This window comes from Macaca mulatta, chromosome 3 (assembly GCF_049350105.2).
Source record: "Macaca mulatta isolate MMU2019108-1 chromosome 3, T2T-MMU8v2.0, whole genome shotgun sequence".
NCBI classification, from domain to species: Eukaryota; Metazoa; Chordata; class Mammalia; order Primates; family Cercopithecidae; genus Macaca; species Macaca mulatta.
The window spans coordinates 18,501,772-18,522,211 of record NC_133408.1 but is presented as its reverse complement, the minus strand read 5'-3'; the positions used below and the strand labels follow the sequence as shown (position 1 = coordinate 18,522,211).

The window sequence follows — 20,440 nt, the reverse complement described above, 5'->3', positions numbered from 1 at the left end:
CTAGAAGACTGAGCAAAAGAAATTATCCACAAAGCAGCATGGAGAGACAAAAAAACGAAAAACAACAAAGAAAACATAACAAACATAGAGGATACAGTGAGGTTTAATATCTATTTAATCAGAATCCCAAAACAAGAGAAGAATGAGGCAAAGGAAATACCTAGAGATAATAGCTGAGAATTTTACAGAGCCAATGAAATATACCAAGTCAAAGATTCAAAAAGCCCAACAAATCCCAAGCAGGATACGTAAAGGAAATCCACACAAAGACACATTATGGTGCAAATGGAAAAACACAAGGAGAAAAACTTAAAAGTAGCCCAAAAGGAAAGATAAACTACCTTCAAAAGAAGGACAATAAGACTAATAGTTAATTTTGACAGCAATAATTTAATCAGAAGACATGGAATGATATCTTCAACACAAAAATAACTACCAACATACAATCCTGTACTCAGCAAATATGTCTTTCAAGAATGAGGGTGAAGGCCAGGCATGGTGGCTCATGTCTGTAATCCCAGAACTTTGGGAGGTTGAGGTGGGCAGATCACTTGAGGCCAGGAGTTCAAGACCGGGCTGGCCAACATAGCAAAACCCCATCTCTACTAAAAATACAAAAATTAGCCAGGCATGGTGGCACATGCTTGTAATCCCAGGATTTGGGAGGCTGAGGCACAAAAATTACTTGAATCTGGAAGGTGGAGGTTGCAATGAGCCGAGATTGTACCACTGCACTCCAGCCTGGGTGACAAAGCGAGACTCCGTCTCAAAAAAAAAAAAAAAAAAAAGAATGAGGGCGAAATAAAAACACCTTCTGACACAAAGCAACAAATATATAGGCAAATCTAAACAAAGATTGAGAGTATAATATTTTGTGAGATTTAAAAATATACACATATTTAACCCCACAAAATATTTTATGTATATTTTATATAAAATATTACCAAATCAAAGTTAGCAAAGTATTTTCAAAGACATGACATTTACAAAGACAGCAAACTTCTAGCTATGCTGAAAAACTTTGATCATAAAACATCAGAAAAATCAAGAAAATTTTGCTTTGCTTTTCAAGCACTCATTCATGAAAGAAACAAAAACCATAAGGACTGAGCAGACTGTAAAACATTATTCTAGAATGCAAAAGACCTAAGATAACCAAAAGAATTTTGAAAAAGAACAAAGTTGGAAGTTTTCAACACAGTATAAAACATTAATAATCGAGTGCATGGTATTGGGTGTAAGGATAGATTTACAGATCAATGGAGCAGAACAGAGTCTAAAATTAAAGTTGTACATATACGATCAAGTGAATTCTGACAAAGGTGTCAGAATAAGGATGGGATAGTCTTTCACCAACTGAATACTACATAACCAAACACTTAATTTTGACTCTCACCTTCAGTTTATATGCAAAAAATAACTCTAAATCCACTACACGAAGCTAACCTATAAAACTTCTAAAATAAAACATAGAAAATCTTTGCAAACTTAGGCAAAGATTTCTTAGATAAGACATCAATCTAGTAACTGGCCATTCAAATAATAAAAATAAAAAATAAGACATCAAATGCACAACCGTAAAAAAAAAAAAAAGATCAATTAAACTTCATCGAAATCAAAACATCTACTCTTCAAAAACATGAATGAAATTAAAAGGCAAGCCACATACTGGAAGAAAGCATTCATCCTACTTTTATCTGACAAATACTTCTACTCAGGATAAATACAGCACACCTGCAACTCAAAAATAACCAAACTGCAATTTTAAAATGGACAAAAAAATAGGGATGAGTAAGAGCCCAATATATCAATCCTCCTAAAAGGAGGCTCTGTGGATAAAACACACACAAAAAACAACTACCTGAGGGCTCTGGAGACTGAAATACAGATGCACTTTAGAAGAGAATCAAACTGGGAGTAAGTGATCCATGTAGATTGAGATCCCAATTTTGGCAGCCTTGCCCACACGTGGCTGTGGTCACCATCACAAAGGCACAGGACCAGCTACAACTTCAGTTGAAAGACTGACATCTTTCTGGCCAGAGGGACTAGAAGAACCAGGAAAGAAGGCCAGGATAACGCGGGACGATGCAGGAAAGTGATGGGGGACTCTACAACGGAGAAGACCACAGAAGGGAACCTCTATATTCTGCATTTTAACAGCCTAAATCTACAGCTTATCTCTGAACTATGCATGTGCACTCCACCATGCCCAGCTAATTTTTAAAATTTTTTTAGAGATATGAGTCTAACTATGTTGCACAGGCTGGTCTTGAACTCCTGGCCTCAAGTAAACTAGAAGCAGCTTAAAGCTAAAACAAGAAATGAACTGAGAGCTAAGCCATTTCCCACCACAGGCATAATGGTTTGGAATGGGTCTAATCGAGTTAACTGCCTGCTAACAAAAACAATACCCTTTGGATAAATATAAAATAATCCAGTCTCCAAAACATAACATTCACAATGTCCAGCATACAATCTTAAATTACTCAACATACCAAGAGCCAGAAAAATGTGGTCTCATCACAAGGGATAAGACAGTTAACTGATGCAACCCCAAGATAACCCAGATGTTATCAGACATGGATTTTAAAAAGCTATTAAAACTATACTCAATAAAGTAAAGGAAAATACGATGAGGATCAATGGGGAAAACATAGACAATTTCATCTAAGAAACAGAAAATATAAAAAACCAAGTAGAAGTTCTTGAAATAAAAAATAAGCAAAAGATTAAAACAGACACCTCCAAAAAAAGATATACAATTGGCCCATAAACACATTAAAAGATGTTCAACATCATTAGTCATCAGGGAAATGCAAAGTAAAACCACAATGAGAAACCTCTATTCCAGAGGTCAGTAAACATCTTCTACAAAGAGACAGAAATATATTAGGGTTTGCCGGCCATGTCGTCACTGTTGCAACTACTTACCTCTGCTTTGTAGAAGTAAAGGAGCCATAGATAATACATAAAACTATCTACAAAAATAGATGTTTCCCTCGTGTCCATGGGGATGGGGATGAAAAAAACAAAAACAGATATGCCAGATTTGACACACGAGCTACTGCAATCCCTGATCTCATACCCAGGAGAATGACCTAAACTAAAACGGCTGGCAATATCAAACATGAGGATATGGAGCAACTAAAAATCTCACACACTGCTGGTAAGAGTACTACAACTTTAGAAAACATCTTGGTAGCTTCCTATAAAGATATACTTACCATATGACATATCAATTCCCCTCCTTACTCAAGAAAGATAAAAACATATGTTCACATGAAAACTATATTAAACTAAATAATAAAATGGACTGATATATGCAACAACATGAATGAACCTTAAAACATTACACTAAGCAAAAGAAGCTACATAGACAGTAATGTCTAGCTCCATTTATATGAAAGCATAGAAAAGACAAACCTAATCTGTAGTGATGGAAGGCAAATCAATGACTGCCTGGGATAAAGGCAGAGGATGACTTGGATGGACAAAAGGAACGCATTTTGGGTAAAAAAAAAAAAGTTCCATTTCTTTATTGTAGTGGTTATATGGGTATATATACATGTAGATGGGTCTATACATCTGTCAAAACTTAACTGTAAAAACGGCTGCATTTTACAGGATTGTGTGCAAATTATACTTCAATAAAGTTGATTTTTTTAGAATTATTGTAAGATATTTTTAAGTACCCAAATAAATTGAGAGGCTGGGCATGGTGGCTCACACCTGTATTCCCAGCACTTTGGGAGGCCAAGGCTGGTGGATCATTTGAGGTCAGGAGTTCAAGATCAGTTTGTCAACACAGTGACACCCTGTCTCTACTAAAAGTACAAAAATTAGCCGGGCATGGTGTCACATGCTTGTAATTCCAGCTACTTGGGAGGCTGAGGCAGGAGAATCACTTGAACCCAGGAGGCAGAGGTTGCAGTGAGCCAAGATCACACCACGGCACTCCAGCCTGGGCAACAGAGTGAGACTGTCTCAAAAATAAAAATAAAAAAATAAAAATTGAAAGAGATGAGAAGTTCATGGATAGGAAGACTCAATAACATAAAGAAAGCAAGTCTCTCCATATTGGTCTATAAATTGAGTACAACCCCAATTAAAAATCTAGTTAGACTTTTTTTAGAAATTCAATAAATGTACTGGAATTTGTTTTGTTAAGACAGGATCTCACTCTATTGCCTAGGCTGGAGTGCAGTGGCAGCACAATCAAAGCTCACTGCAGCCTCAATCTCCCAGGCCCAAGTGATCCTACCACGACAACTTCCCAAGTACTTAGGACTACCAGCACTCCCCACTGTGCCCAGCTAATTTTTTTACATTTTTTAGATGGAGTCTATGTTGTGTAGGTTGGTCTCAAACTCCTGGCCTCAAGTCATCCTCCTGCCTTGGCCTCCCAAAGGTCTGGAATTACAGGCGTGAGCCACCACTTCCAGCCCAACTTTACTGAAAATTTTATGAAAGAATAAAGTTCTGGCCAGGCACAGTGGCTCATACATGTAATCCTAGCACTTTGGGAGGCCAAGGCAGGTGGATCACCTGAGGTCAGGAGTTTGCAACCAGCCTGGCCAAAATGGCAAAACCCTGTCTTTATTAAAAATACAAAAATTAGCTGGGCGTGGTGGCGGGTGCCTGTAATCCCAGCTACTTGAGAGGCTGAGGCAGGAGAATCGCTTGAACCCAGGAGGTGGAGGTTGCAGTGAGCTGAGATCGTGCCACTGCATTCCAGCCTGGGCAACAAAGTGAGACTCCATCTCAAAAAAAAAGAACACAACCCAAAAAATGTGACTAACTTGGGCAGGTATTACGACATATCACAAAGCCAGGCGCAGTGGCTCATGCCTGTAATCCCATTTGGGAGGCTGAGGTGGGCAGATCACCTGAGGTCAGGAGTTCGAGACCAACCTGACCAACATGGTGAAACTCCATTTCTAGTAAAAATACAAAAATTATCTAGGCATGGTGGCAGGTGCCTCTAATCCCAGCTACTTGGGAGGCTGAGGCAGGAGAATGACTTGAACCTGGGAGGTGGAGGTTCCAGTGAGTCAAGATTGTGCCACTATACTCCAGCCCGACTAACCGAGTAAAACTCCGTCTCAAGAAAACAGCCTGGCCAACAGGCCAAAACCCGTCTCTACTGAAAATACAAAAATTAGTCAGGTAAGGTGGCGGGCACCTATAACCCCAGCTACTTGGGAGGCTGAGGCAGGAGAATGGCTTGAACCTGGGAGGCAGAGGTTGCAGTGAGCTGAGATCATGCCACTGCACTCCAGCCTGGGTGACAGAGTAAGACACTGTCTCAAAAAAAAAAAAAAAGAAGACATATCATAATGTCATACTGACAGTGGCACCAATATAAGAAGAAACAGAGACCAATGCATAAGAACATAGTTTAGAGGCAAATTTCTGAATGTATGTTTTTTTTTTTTTAAATAGGTTCTTGCTCTTCCCCCAGGCTGGAGTGCACAATCAAGGCTCGTTACAGCCTTGACTTCCTGGGATCAAGTGATCCTCCTGCCTCAGTCTCTGAGTAGTTGGGACAATAGGAGTATGCCACCACACCTGGCTAACTTTTTAATTATTTTTTTGTAGAGACAGGATCTTGTCATGTTGTCCAGGCTGGTTTGGAACTCCTGGGCTCAAGTGATCCACCTGCCTTGGCCTCCCAAAGTTCTGGGATTACTGGCATAAGCTACTGTGCCCAGCAATATCTAAGAACTTAATGTCTTGTAATGACATGACCACAGATGAACAGGGAATAAACAGTTTACTAGGTAATGTTAGGAAAACTGACTCACCATATATGAAGAAAAATTTCATACTTAACACCAAATGAAAAGGTAGATTACTGATGAAGTAAAGATTTTATTAGAAAGGTAAAACTGCAATATAAAGCCTACAACTATAAAGCTAAAAAAATTAAAAATATAAGAATATCTTTATGACTTAAAGGTGGGAATAGCCTTCATAAGGCAAAAATCAGTGACTTTGATCACATCAAAATTAAGATTTGTTTCTGACATAAGACACATGGCAGAGGTGACAGAATGGGAGCTTTTTTGCATTGCCTAAAAATGACAAAAGATAATCTGTCATGAGATTGGAATTTTTAAAAAAGACAAAAAGATTAATATTTAGATTATAAAAGGAACTCCTGCATAAAAAGAAAAAGAGAACTCCAAAAAGGAAAAATGAACAAGAAACACAAAAATGAAAACACGCTAAAAATTCTTGAAGAGATGCAAAATCACCAATAAGGAAAGTAATTCCAATTAAAGAGAGGTATCACCTGAATTCCTATTAGGCTAATGAAAAATTAAGCAGCTGAATGCTGCCTAGTAAAGGCTAGAAGATAAGATTATGCAGTATAGGAGTCATCATGTATTGATGGTTGAGTCTAGAGTAACGCAGCCATTCAGGAGAGCAATCTGGCACTATTTTAGGAAATTAGGTATGCACACACTTTACTGACTCAGCAATTCCGACAGTTTCTTAAGATCCAAGGACACATAAATGAAGATGTTCATTGCTGCATTACTTGTGAAGGCAAAGAGTTGGAGGCAATCAGGATCAATCACTGGAGGAATGGGCAGGCTAAACACATAGGTACATGCAAACTTCTGAATACTACAAGGCAGGTAGAAGTCATGGATCAGTTGTACATATAGGAACATGAGAGATCGTTTTTTAAAAGCAATAAATAAAAATAAATGGAATAAAATATAACACAGTACTATTTATGTGAATTAAAAACTCAAGCACACACAAAAGCACATTTTTCAAAAATACAGTCAATCCTCACAAATCCCATATTTGCCAATTCACCTACTTGCTAAAATGTATTTGTAACCCCAAAATCAAAACTTGCAGTGTCTTAGGCCGGGTGTGGTGGCTCACGCCTGTAATCCCAGCACTTTGGGGGGCCATGGTGGGCGGATCATCTGAGGTTAGGAGTTTGAGACCAGCCTGGCCAACAAGGTGAAACTCTGTCTCTACTAAAAATATTAAAAAATTAGCCAGGCATGGTGGCGGGCGCCTGTAATCCCAGCTACTTGGGAGGCTGAGGCAGGAGAATCACTTGAACCCAGGAGGCTGAGGTTGCAGTGAGCCTAGATTGCGCCATTGTACTCCAGCCTGGGTGACAAGAGCGAAACTCTGTCTGGAAAAACAAAAACAACAACAACAACAACAAAAACTTGCAGTGTCTTGCAGTCATTTGTGGACATGCATAGAATGGCAAAAAATTTGAGTCACCCACGTGCACATTCCCAGCTGAGGCTGAACAAGGCAACATTCCCTTATTTCAGTTCTCATACTGTAAAAAAGTGTCCTTTTCACAGTATTTTCTCAAATTTTTGTGCTTTTGATTGGTGATTTCATGTTTTAAATGGCCTCCAAGCAGCAGCACTGAAGTGCTGTCTATTGTATCTAAGCACAAGAATGCTGTGATGTGCCTTCCAAAGAAAATATGTGTAAGATATGCTTTATCCAGGCATGAGTTTTAGTGCTCTTGGCCGTGAGTTCAATGATAATGAATCAATAACAGCTATGAAAAATGGTGGCTTTAAACAGAAACACACATAAAACAAGGTTACGTACTGGTTATATCAGTTATCAACTGACAAAAATGCTGTGAATAGAGGCTCACAAGAACCTAACCCTTTATTTGCCGTAAGGGCAATGCCTCAGTATTCACTAAGTCAGTATTCATGATGAGTTTATAGAACGTAACTACTACGAATGATGAGAATCAACTGCACAAACAAAAGCACATATATTAAACATAGTAGAGCAGTCAGCCAGTGAAAGCAGAGAATGGAGAGATGGACAAAAGGGAAAAAATAAATACATTAAATGAGAAGAGACTTGCACACACCAATTTTAAGGTGCTATGAACAAAGGAGTATGGTAATTCATACTGATAATTCTGAATCTGAGGCCCAAACTAAATAAAAAAGTAAAAACAGAGTAACATTCTAGTAAGAGAAGTAATTCAGCAAATGAATGGCCTACCACAGAGATGTGCTTGCAGAGTTCTAAATATAAACAATAAACATAAAACATAAACTAAGAAGATGGGGCTACGGAATCAGAGAAATGTCTTAAGATAAAAAAGATTAATATACCTGAGGTACGCTGTGTTTTCCATACTTCCAAAACTTATTCTGTGATAAAAGAGACTTAAATTTCTCCTCCAGAGAATCAAGTTCATTATCAGGTAAAAGGCAAAGCAATTTCTTTAATGCCAATAAGGAACAAGTTACAACCCGGTAGAATTTAGCTTCTCTTTCTTCCTCTGGAACAGTTCTTGATATAAAACAAAATAAATATATTAAAAAATTTAGAATAAGCCAAACTATATATCTGGTAGTTCCATTTTAAAACGTTTTATCATTAAGTATGTACCAAAGTTGCTTTATTTCTATCTTCTATTTCCCCTGTGCTAATGACCCTCAAAATGTAAACATACAAAGAAATTTAATCACATACTTTACTACTAATACAAAGTGAAAGTAGATGAAAAGCCAAGGCTTGCGATAAGTGAGAAAGTATACTGTTCTTAGTAGCATGTACAAAGGTGATCCCAGGGAATGGATATCAAGCCATCTAAGACTATTTTCCCTCAAGGACTCTTAAAACTTTAATTAGAATATAAAAGTAAACAAAATACTTTACTACTCTTTCAACAGAACTATTTATATTCTTCAACTATGTTCAACCAGACCTTAAACAACTTCCTCTTACAACTGTCAAAAAGTAAATGCAGGAAACATATACAAATATCTCTTTCTAATACAACCAAATGTGTAGCTCCCAGATAATTCAAGTTAAATAGCAGGACAGCTTGCAAGTAAAAGCACTTAATACAGCATCTCACATATAGCATTATATTATTTTCATCTCTACATATATTATTCCTTCTTTTTAAAAATGTCACATTGGGCCGGGTCCAGTAGCTCATGCTTGTAATCCCAACACTTTGGGAGGCCAAGGCGGGCGGATCACTTGAGGTCACAAGTACGAGACTAGCCTGACCAACATGGTAAAACCCCAACTCTATGAAAAATATAAAAAAATTAGCCAGGTGCAGTGGTGCATGCCTGTAATCCCAGCTACTCGGGAGACTGAGGCATGAGAATCACTTGAACCCAGAAGATGGAGGTTGCAGTGAGCTGAGATTGAATCATTGCAATGCAGCCTGGGTGACAGGGTGAGACTCTGTCTAAAAAAAAAAGTCACAATGAAATCATCTGATTACTTATGAGTAAAATAAATCCTCAACATGAGTTACAATGAAATAATACAACTTACTGCGGGTCACTGAGTGTATCAGGTGTTTCTTTTATAAGATGATCCTGCAGCACCTACAAAGGGGGTAAAATACCAAAGCCTTTGGTTTTATTGAATTGTCAATGGTGAACAGACAGAGCCTAGTTAAATAAAATCCATTTTAAAAATCCCCATAAACCTCATCTTACCTAAGAGAAGAATCAAACAGCAAAACTGAAAGGTATGAATTTTACCAATTTTTCTTTCCCTATCAATTCCCAAGGTTAGCTGCTCTTGGAATAAAAAGGATAGATACTTCTTCCCCACGCAACTATAAATACTCCTGACCACTTGTTCCTCCAATTATCTTGCACACAGCAATGAAGTGAATGTGAATCTGGGAGAGAAATTAGGCTCTGCTTTCCTCTCCCCTCTTTCTGTAAGCCTGCTTGCCCACAAAGAACGCCATACATTGTGCTCTGCTCCATCACAGAGGAAGGTATGAGGTTTTCAAATGTGGAGAAGTCTGTTTCCTCCTGGGATGTAACACAAGGGAGTCCACTGTTCCAGGAACTGCTTTATCAGCATAAATAAGTGCAGTAACAATAACTAACACTTATTGAGCTTTTGCATGTGCCAGGTATAGCTTTGAGCACATTTTAGGCATTAACTAAATTAATCCTCTTAACTCCATGAAGTACAAGTTAATTCCTGCTTTATAGATTACAAAATGAAGGCACAGAAACTTGCCCAAGGTCACACACCTAGTTGCTAGCTGATGGCAGAGTGGGACTAGAACTAACGGTGTGACCCAGAGCCCATGTCTTACAGACAGTATGATATACTATCTATAATGCTGACATTTTTATTTTCATTTGCCTAACTCCTCTCTAATACATGGGTTTGGAACTTGAGACAGTTCAACGCCAATAGCCATAATGAACTGTGACATAGCCAACTAAAGGGAAACTAAAATGGAAGAAATAACCCATATGTTCAATAATCAGTTATCCATCCATGACAAAGCCAAGAACAAATTTATTTTTTAAAGCCCATGAAGAGCCAAATTAGTTGTCTCAAAATTCATTTCCTAAAGCTCTTAGCGTCCAAACTCATGACACTTCACTCTTGTAACATTTATGACTTGGCATTTTAAATCAACCAATGATTCTTAAGTTACAGATGGGTTAGAGAACTCCATTTGAGCATATGATTAAAGCTACAAACCATCTCCCTAGAAAAATACACTTGGTACACCTGAGAAATGAAGAATGGAAGAACCTAAATGGGGTACTAGAATTAAGTAATGTGTCGGGAGGCTGGAAGTGGTGGTTCACGTCTGTAATCCCAGCACTTTGGGAGGCCAAGGCGGGTGGATCACGAGGTCAGGAGTTCGAGACCAGCCTGGCCAACGTAGTGAAACCCCGTCTCTACTAAAAATACAAAAATCAGTCGGGCGTGGTGGTGGGCGCCTGTAATCCCAGCTACTCAGGAGGCTAAGGCAGGGCAGGGGAATCACTTGAATCCGGGAGGCAGAGGTTGCAGTGAGCTGAGATTGCATCATTGCACTCCAACCTGGGCAGCAGACAGACTCCATCTCAAAAAAAAAAAAAAAAAGTAACATGTTGGGGGATGCTGGGTGAAGAGATTAGATAGGTAAGCAGGGACCTGATCATGCAGAGCCTTGTATGTCAAGACAAGAAATCTGAACTTAAATTGTAATGGAGAGCCACAGGGAGGACGGCTAATTGAAAGAAAAAAGGAGAGCGGGGAGAGAGGGTCAGATGGACATGTTTAAGCAGGGTTATACACAGGGTGTTGTGGAAACATAGGAGTACTAAATAAGGGAATAAATGCAAGCAAAGATTTAAAAATTATCAATTCCCTCCTCACTCCTACTTCATCTGCTTTTATTTCTCAATATAATTCTAACAACTTTGTTGTCTGGTTTTTCTAGTGCATATACCGGGAATAGCAAATGAAGGGGGAAGAAATGAGACACTACTAGAAACGGACACACTGAAAGCCACAAACAGGTATGGTTGATAACTTTTTATGAGAAAGTTATGGCAAAAGCATTGGCCCAGTGTGGAGAAACTTATCTGATAATGGGAGTATAAATTTACTTGGCCTTGAAGGGCCATTTATCATTATCTATAAAAATTTTTAATGTTCTTATCCTTTGGCCCAACATATGCTTACTAGAAGTTCTAGTAAGTATTACTCCCACAAAGGTATTAAGAGATCTACTTAAAAATGTTTACTGAAGTAGCATTTGTTATGTTAAAAATTGGAAAAAAATCCAAATGTACTTTAATATAAAAAGAGTTAAATAAACTATAGTACATCCATGTATAGTAATACCAGAGATCCAATAAAAAGACACTAAGGTAGATCTGTATATATATATTGATCATGGAAACACGAGAGAAAGTAATTTTAGATTTTTAGATATGTTATTTGTTTAGATTATATAAAACATGTCTACTTTTTAAAAATGTAATTAAGACTTCAAAATTAAAATGGAAAATTTAAATACTGTAGAAAGATCCAATCCAAAATGTTAATTTTGTTAAAGATCCAAAATGGTCAATTTTACTAAACAGAATTTTAAAACGGCAATCTTCAGTTGGAAATATTTATTTTATTTTATTTTTATTATTTTTTTTGAGATGGAGTCTCGCTCTGTCACCCAGGCTGGATGGAGTGCAGTGGCACGATCTTGGCTCACTACAAGCTCCGCCTCCTGGGTTCACACCATTCTCCTGCCTCAGCCTCCCAAGTAGCTGGGACTACAACCACCACGCCTGGCTAATTTTTTTGTATTTTTAGTAAAGACAGGGTTTCACCATGTTAACCAGGATGGTCTCAATCTCTTGACCTCATGATCCTCCCGCCTCAGCCTCCCAAAGTGCTGGGATTACAGGCGTGAGCCACCGCGCTCAGCCTTCAGTTGGAAATATTATACTTACTCATTCCCCTACAATCCCAAGTAAAAAAGCTGTCATTATGCTTATAACTGTTAAATACTTAAAATAAAAAAAAAAAAAAGATTCAGAATAATTCCAGAACTTACACTTGTAATTTCATCCTTACAAAATGCTATGGCTTCAGGTTGCTTGCTTGGAGGAAAAGCCGCTTCAAATGCATCTTTTGCTGCAAACGCAGCCGGTGTATAAGTATCACATTGAGCCATTAGCCAATATCCCATTAAACTTTTTAAGTAGGGAGCCAACTGTTTCTTTACTTTAAGGATAAGTTTTTCAAAAGCTTGTTGTGTGGCTTCTCGGACCCGACGGTCATGATCCTATTAAAAATATAAATGTGATTTAAAATAGCTCTAGCCCATAAAAACAATCACAGACACTTCTGGATATGCTATAATGACCCATTACCAAGAATTCACCTATGCATTAAGCTAAACTGAAATCATTTTTTTTAATCAATAACTTCGAGGTTTTTAAATCAGAAACTATATAAAATAATTTATTAATTTTTCTTTCTCCCCTTCTCCCAATGAGACAGGATTGTATTCAAGACAGATTCAAAGTTGGGCCTTGAGGCCGAGCCTGGTGGTTCACGCCTATAATCCCAGTACTTTCGGTGGCCGAGGCAGGTGGATTATTTGCAATCAGGAGTTCAAGACCAGCCTGGCCAACATGGTGAAACCCTGTCTCTACTTAAAATACAAAAAATTAGCAGGGCATGGTGGCACACACCTGTAATCCCAGCTACTCAGGAGCCTGAGGCAGGAGAATCACTTGAACCCAGGAGACAAGGTTGCAGTGAACAGAGATTGCGCCACTGCACTCCAGCCTGAGTGACAGAATGAGACTCCATCTCAATTAAAAAAAAAAAGGTTGGGTCTTGAATAATTAAGCAACTCACTCTCATTCTTCTGCAGCAAATATACAAGGAATAAAATCATCATCAAAATTTATTAAAACTGGAAAGCACCAGGGTAATTCTCTAGTAACAATCTAATTTCTGAAAACAGACTTCCTAAATGTTCTTCTTAACCCGACACAATCCAATCTTTTTTTTTTTTTTTAAAAAGATGTTGTATTGCTCTATTGTCCAGGCTGGAGTGCAGTGGTTCAATCTTGGCTCACTGCAACCTCCGCCCCCGGGTTCAAGCGATTCTTCTGCCTCAGCCTCCCAAGTAGCTGGGATTACAGGCATCCACCACCACACTCGGCTAATTTTTGTATTTTTAGTAGAGACAGGGTTTCACCATGTTGGCCAGGCTGGTCTCGAACTCCTGACCTCAAGTGATCTGCCCATCTTAGCCTCCCAAAGTGCTGGGATTACACACATGAGCCACCATACCAGGCCCCAACCTCTTTTTTCATATCCACGTTCTTCTGAAGTGTTAACAATTCAATCTGCAAAACAATGCTGACATAACATTTAATAACCCTCACCAAAAAATCAACATTATATTTGAGAGTGTCCATGACTCCAACCAAAAAATATACAACAGAAATAAACTAGCAAAGTTTTAATACTTACAAGTGAAATTTTGCAAAAAATTCTTGGCCAATATGGAAGAACTCCTTTCACAGTTTCTGTGTCTCTCTCTGTACACATGGTTCCAAATTCCTGCATAGCCTAAAAGTAAGTCATTATTAACATCATTAGGATTAACAACCATAATACTGGCTATTAATTATTCTGTTCTGGAAGCTTTGTCTATTTATGTAATAGGAGAATACACTATTTCTGTTTATGCCATTTGAGACTAGTTTGAAGAGCTCCTTCACAGACTACTATGGTAGAAACTCTTCAGTTGTTTTTTAAGAAATAAAACATCTACAAACAAAAAAAACCTCATTTAAAGTTACAAGGTCAAAGTTACATTTCCTAACGGGAAAAATTATATAGCCAAAATTCTAAAGCAGTTTAAAAAAGTTCAGTGTAACAAACTAATTTACAACCTAGAAAATAAATATCAACTAAGTTTAAGACTGTGTGACAGAAAAAAGTACAATTATAAAAGAACTTAGCAATTGTTCATTTTTCTTTACATAAAACATGCTAATGACTTTTGTTTTAGCAAAGGGATTTTCTTGATAATTTTTATGAAAACAAGAAAACTTGCTTTTAATTTTGTGGTGACATCTTTCTTTGAAAGCTTCCGCAGCACCATTCGGAAATCAGAATCTACAAGACTGTCAATTTCTTCAGCTCCTTGAATAGCAGGAACATAGCCTAGGTCACTCTGAGATGTTCCAAACCCAATAAATCCAGGCACTGTTCCCTGTTCTTTGGCAAGGAGTTCTGCAGCTCGGCCACTGTTTGACGGCTGATAAGAAAATTACAGAGGAAAAAAGTCAGAGTCCAGAAAGGGTTCAAAACTTAACTTTATAATTCCTTGGCTATTCCCATGGTCAGAATGAGCTTTTATTTTATTTTTTCCTAGCCTAAAATTTCATCTATTGCAAAATTCCCCAAAGATTAATGGTTTTGTTCCCAAGAATCCATCAATACTGATCCTAGAAATTATTCCGTTTCCTAAACATTAGAATGTTTTGTAAACCATAGATACAATCCATTAGTGGCTCATGATATCAATATAATGGACCGTGACAGAATTTTAAAGAAATTGACTAAAACTTTTAAAATCAGAATGTATCACATGTGGCAAAATTTTCATAAATGCTGTTTTATGAATTATTTTATTTCCAACTTTCATATAAATAGTATGTATACACATATGTATACTATGTAAACATGTAAAATTAACTCATAAATAGAACCCATCCTTTCATTCACCCATTAATTGAACAAATATTTATTAAGAATCACAATGGCCCAGGTCTAATGATAGCTGCCTCTAGACTGGGAGTTCCTTGAGGGTGGACACACTCATTTCCATATACTCCAAAGCCTAGCCTAACCTCTTTGGGCTAAAATTACATTATTACAACCATAAAAATCAATACAACGGTCAATCTATAATACAGACTCCTTTGTTTTCAATCACAGTCAGTGCTTTGTTTGACTGATACACAATATAGTAGTCTTCTACTAAAAGGAGGTTAGTTGATACAGAGAAAGAAAATATTTGAACTGCTGAAAGAAATTAACTTACTGTCAGCTAAACAGAAAATGCTTCAGTTTGACCACCAAACTGACATCACAACCCATCTAAACTCATCTATTTCTTATTTCTCTATAAGGATGCTTGCCAACGGTTATCCAAATGTGTGATTCAGATTGCTCATACCGGCCAGGCAAGGTGGCTCATGCCTGTAATCCCAACACTTTGGAAGGCCAAGGCGGGTGGGATCACTTGAGCCCTGGAGTTCAAAACCAGCCTGGACGATATGGCAAAACCCTGTCTCTACTAAAAACACAAAAATTAGCCAGGCGTGGTAGCGTGTGCCTGTAATCCCAGCACTCAGGAGGCTGAGTCATGAGAATCGCTTGAACCTGGAGACTGAGGTTGCAGTGAGCCAAGATCGTGCCACTGCACTCCACCCAGGGCAACAGAGTAAGACTCTGTCTCAAAAAAAAAAAAAAATTGCTAATACCTAGCAAAAGTGTGTTTGGAAAACTCACTTGACAAGGAATAATCTGGTCTACTTCCTAAACTGAATTGAGTGAACAAGAAAGAAAATGATGGCCGGCATTACATTTTTTTTCAATCTGTAGCATTTAAGACTAATTCCAAAAAAGGTTCTCTATTTTTTTTTTAAGTGAAAGTAAGTTTACTAAGAAAATAGGTCAGGCATGGTAGTTCATGCCTATAATCCCAGCACTTTGGGAGGCAGAGGAGGGTAGATCACCTGAGGTCAGGAGTTCAAGACCAGCCTGGCCAACATGGTGAAACCCCGTGTCTACTAAAAATACAAACAGGCATAGTGGCACATGCCTTTAATCCCAGCTACTTGTGAGGCTGAGGCAGGAGAATTGGTTGAACCCGGGAGGCAGAGGTTGCAGTGAGTCGAGATCGCACCATTGCACTCCAGCCTCAGCAAAAAGAATGAAACTCCATTTAAAAAAAAAAAAAAAGAAAAGAATAAAAGAATGGCTACTCCATAGGCAAAGCAGCTGTTCTCTATTTTTTCAGTTTATTAAAATGAATTAATTATTCAATTCACCTTTTTCAATATTGGTACATGAATAAAGAGCCACAAAGGAAGTAGTCAGTGAATTATAATTCTAAAAACTAAGTATGATGACTCTAGGATATCAGAATTTTCTACAGTCTCATGTGTAAACAGTTTTATTACAAAACACAATAAAAAACTAATTATTGCTAAAATCTAAAGGAGTTGAGGCTGAAATAACAGAATTAAAAGTGGTAACTAGGGGCAAAAGAGAAGGTATCAAATTTCCAGTCTCCAATTTAAGTAACTTGTTACTTTTAAATGCACTTTTTTAAATGTCTACTTTAAATTTAAAATATAGTTACTCTTATGATCTTTGTATGTTAAAAGCTACACCCATAGTTCAATAAAAATTAAGAAACAATTCTATTTATGGCACTTATTTATTTTTTTTTTTTTTGGACTATGCCTACTTTTGTCTACATTCTTTCATGCCTACCTTCTGGAGGTATTTGTGGTGGCAATCCTGAGTCTACAGTTTAAAGACCAAACCAAGGAAGACTTACAAGATCTTTCACCATCTAACCTCAACTTTTCCCAGTCTTATCTCCTGCCGCTCTTTCCTTCCCTTGCCCCACTTCCTTCTCCCTTCTCCAAATTATGCTATTATCATTCATGCCCTAGTACCAAATCAAATTCGAAGTTCTCTGAGGCAGGGCATGGTGGCTCACACCTGTAATCCCAGCACTTTGGGAGGCTGAGCAGACAGTTGGGTGGATCACTTCAGGCCAGGAGTTCGAGACCAGTCTGGCCAACATGGCAAAACCCTGTCTCTACTAAAAATACAAAAATTTAGCCGGGTGTGATGGTACACGCCTGTAATCCCAGCTACTTGAGAGGCTGAGGCAAGAAAATTGCTTGAACCTGGGAAGTGGAGGTTGCAGTGATCTGAGACACTGTCTCAAAAAAAAAAAAGTTATCTATGTGATGGCCTTTCGCAATTCGATCTTTATATAATCTTTTCTCTCTACCTGAAAACTCTTCCTTTCTTTTCATTGCCTGACAAACTCCTACTCATCTTTCAAACTCATGTTTGCAACACTTGCCTTCCTCCAGTCTCTTCCATTCTCCCACATTCTTTCTTCTAATACCTGCATCATAATTCTTTAATATATTATAATATTTGCTTACATATGTGTCTGTATCATCAAACTAATAGTTCAAGAACAGCGGACATCTGTCTATTATCTCTGAACACCTGAAATCCAGTATCAAAGTCTTCTACTGAAGACTTTGCCACATTAAAGTTAACATTCCAACTCCACAACTTCCTGGCTACATGAGCTTAGGCAAACTAATTTCTCTAAACCTCAGTTTCATCACACTTAAAATGAGATATGAGTAATTAATTCATTACTTGGATTGTTTTCATAATTAAGCATAAGTTTTTAAATCAGCATCGTAATAACTGATTCCAGCAAGAGTCAAAGGGTGCTCAAACCATTAGGTGAAAGTTTGTGGAAGAACAGGACATTTCACAGTTTCAAACTAACATATTATTTGTTATTGGCCAATGGAAAAAGATAACTTTATAACGGACAACACGTTAACCAAGTAATTAAACAAATACCACCAATAAGGGGACAAATGGGTACGAAGTGCCCCGGTGTGATGCACTGAGAAAGTCTAATCATCTATGAAGAATTCCTTCTAAAAATTGTTTAGCCTGAATCTAATCATAAGGAAACAACTAGATGAATCTGAATTAATCAAACAAATGGCCCAGGCTCTTCCAAATGTTGTTAAAAAAGACAGTCCTCTCCCCGCTTAAACAGTACTGAGAAACTGTCCAGATCAAAGAAACCCAAATGGTAACTAAATGGAATGAGTGACCCTTGACTGGATCTCAAATGTTAAAATGGTTTATCTTTTTTAAAAAAAAGTACCAGCCTGGGCAACATGGCGAAACTGTCCCTACAAAAAATACAAAAATTAGCTAGCCATGATGGCCTGTGCCTGTAGTCCTAGCTACTGGAAAGGCTAAGCTAGGAGGATCACTTGAACCCGAGAGGCGGAGATTGCAGTGAGCCCAGTTCACGCCTCTGCACTCCAGCCTGGGTAACACAGCAAGACTCTGTCCTGAAAAAAAAAAATTAGCCAGGAGTCATAGCTATTAAGGAGGCTGAGGTGGGAGGATCGATCTCTTGGGCCCAAGAAGTTGACACTGCAGTGGGTCGTGATCATACCACTGCACTCCAGGTTTGGAGACAGAGCGACCCTGTCTTACAAAAAAAAAAAAAAGAAAAGAAAAAAGAGAACATTATTGGGATAACTACAGAAGTCTAAATACAAGGCTGTATCCTGGATTACAGTATTACACAAAAGTCAAAGTTTCTGCATGCTATAACCATTATTATAATTGCTGCAGGCTAGAAAAATGGCATTGTTTTTAGAAGATACATGCTGATGTATTTAGGAGTTAAGAGTCCCGACTTCTGCAGCTAACTCTCATACAGTTCAGCAAAATACATAAATTAACAGAAAGAAAGCAAATGCAACCAAGTATTAGCAACTGGTGAATCTAGGTAGAGTATATGGGATGTCACTCTAACATTCTCGCAACTTTTCCTCGTAAGAACTTTTCAAATATAAAACATTGAGAAAATTTAAATAAAAAATATTAAATGAGGATGCAAGTAAAGTGCTTAGCACAGTAACACAACAGGTTGCTATAATTGCTAATACTGTTATTATCTTCCAAAACAGATTAAGTAACAGATCTAAGAAAATGTGACATTGAAATCACTAGAAATAACTATATCAGAAACAGGAAAAAAAGCATTCTCATAAAATTGGACTGTGCTATAATAAATCCAACACCATAAAAAAATACCATTACAAAACCCCTCATCGTGTAGTTTTACACGAATCCACTTTAATGTCGTCTTTAAACAAGTACTTAGTGAGCGCCTATCAGGTGCCAGTCTCTGTTCTAGGCTCCGAGGATAAAAACATTTACTTTCAAATACTTACATCTTAGTGAACTAAGACAATAAATGTCATAAATACAATGGAGTTTAAAACAAAGTAGGAAGAACAGGGAGTGCGGAAGGACTGCAAGAGTAAAGTTTGGAGCCTCCTAACTGAAGAGCGTTGGGAGCCGGCCAGGTAAGGTCAAGGCACAGTGAAGAGATCAGTGTGGCTGGATGAAGTAAGCCAAGAGGAGGGAGTTGAAGATAGGACTGCAGATGGAAAGGGGTAACAGGCAGTCCAGAAACCAAATATACCATCCTAAGAGCTTTAGCTTAGAAGAAGCCCAAAGGAGAGGCACAATCAGCGGTAACTTCCACAGTGGGTTCACTTTAACATCCTCCCAACTCTCCTTCTTCCTAGCGCCGCCCTCCCCCAACCAAGCCTCTACCTCGGCCAGATCACCTTCCAGTGAACCTGACACATTATCATTTCTTCATGAATATTGTGGGTGTGTGCTCGGATGGGGACAGCTCTGGCATGGTACATCTTTTCTCTCACGATTCCCCAATCTGCTCAGAGATAACCCAAACCACCCTCAGGGACGCACACACAACAGAGAGGTCACACTCGACACGCAAAAGCACGCCTCCCCACAGCGGCGCTCCACACACCCTCCAGCAACGCGCTGGGCGGTGCCAGCCGCCTCGAAGCGAGGCTCCCGGGTCGACCGAGCCACCCCCCACTCACCCTCAGGTTCCCTTTAGTTCGCTGCTTGTTCTTCCCGCCCATGGTCGCGGTTGCAGCTGTATTCTGAGCACTCAGATCCCGGTTGACTCGTCCGGGACACAACTTCCGGCCTCTGGCGCCGGAAGAGGACTCCCTGTAATAACTTCCCCCGGGCCCTTTTTCCGCCACCCACCCTGTCCATTTGCTGCCCCACTTCCGCTCCCGCCTCCCGCTGTGTCCCTGACCATCCGCCGCCGGAGACGTCACAGTTAAAGCCACGCCTGTCTGAGTGATGTCATTCCTGGCCAATAGCAAGCCAAGCATTGGACCCGTGGCGCCAAATCCTGTCTTCTCCGCTTCCAGAAGCTAGGTTTGTTCCTTGCTTAGCGGGTAGGAAACTGGCATGA

General features: G+C 38.7%; 1 protein-coding gene across 2 annotated transcripts in view; it reads right to left on the bottom strand.

Moving 5' to 3' along the window:
* The window catches only part of LTN1 (listerin E3 ubiquitin protein ligase 1), a 67,315-nt gene extending 47,147 nt beyond the window's left edge, over positions 1-20,168 (bottom strand). For both annotated transcript variants that reach the window (XM_028845387.2, XM_077995861.1), the window contains exons 1-6: positions 20,055-20,168; positions 14,381-14,584; positions 13,792-13,890; positions 12,356-12,586; positions 9,322-9,374; positions 8,136-8,316 (exon numbers count right to left, since the gene is read on the bottom strand). In XM_028845387.2, coding sequence (XP_028701220.2) covers positions 8,136-8,316; positions 9,322-9,374; positions 12,356-12,586; positions 13,792-13,890; positions 14,381-14,584; positions 20,055-20,096 — 810 coding nt within the window. In that variant the 5' untranslated portion in view covers positions 20,097-20,168. The remainder of the gene's footprint in view (positions 1-8,135; positions 8,317-9,321; positions 9,375-12,355; positions 12,587-13,791; positions 13,891-14,380; positions 14,585-20,054) is intronic.
* Positions 20,169-20,440: the final 272 nt, after the last annotated feature.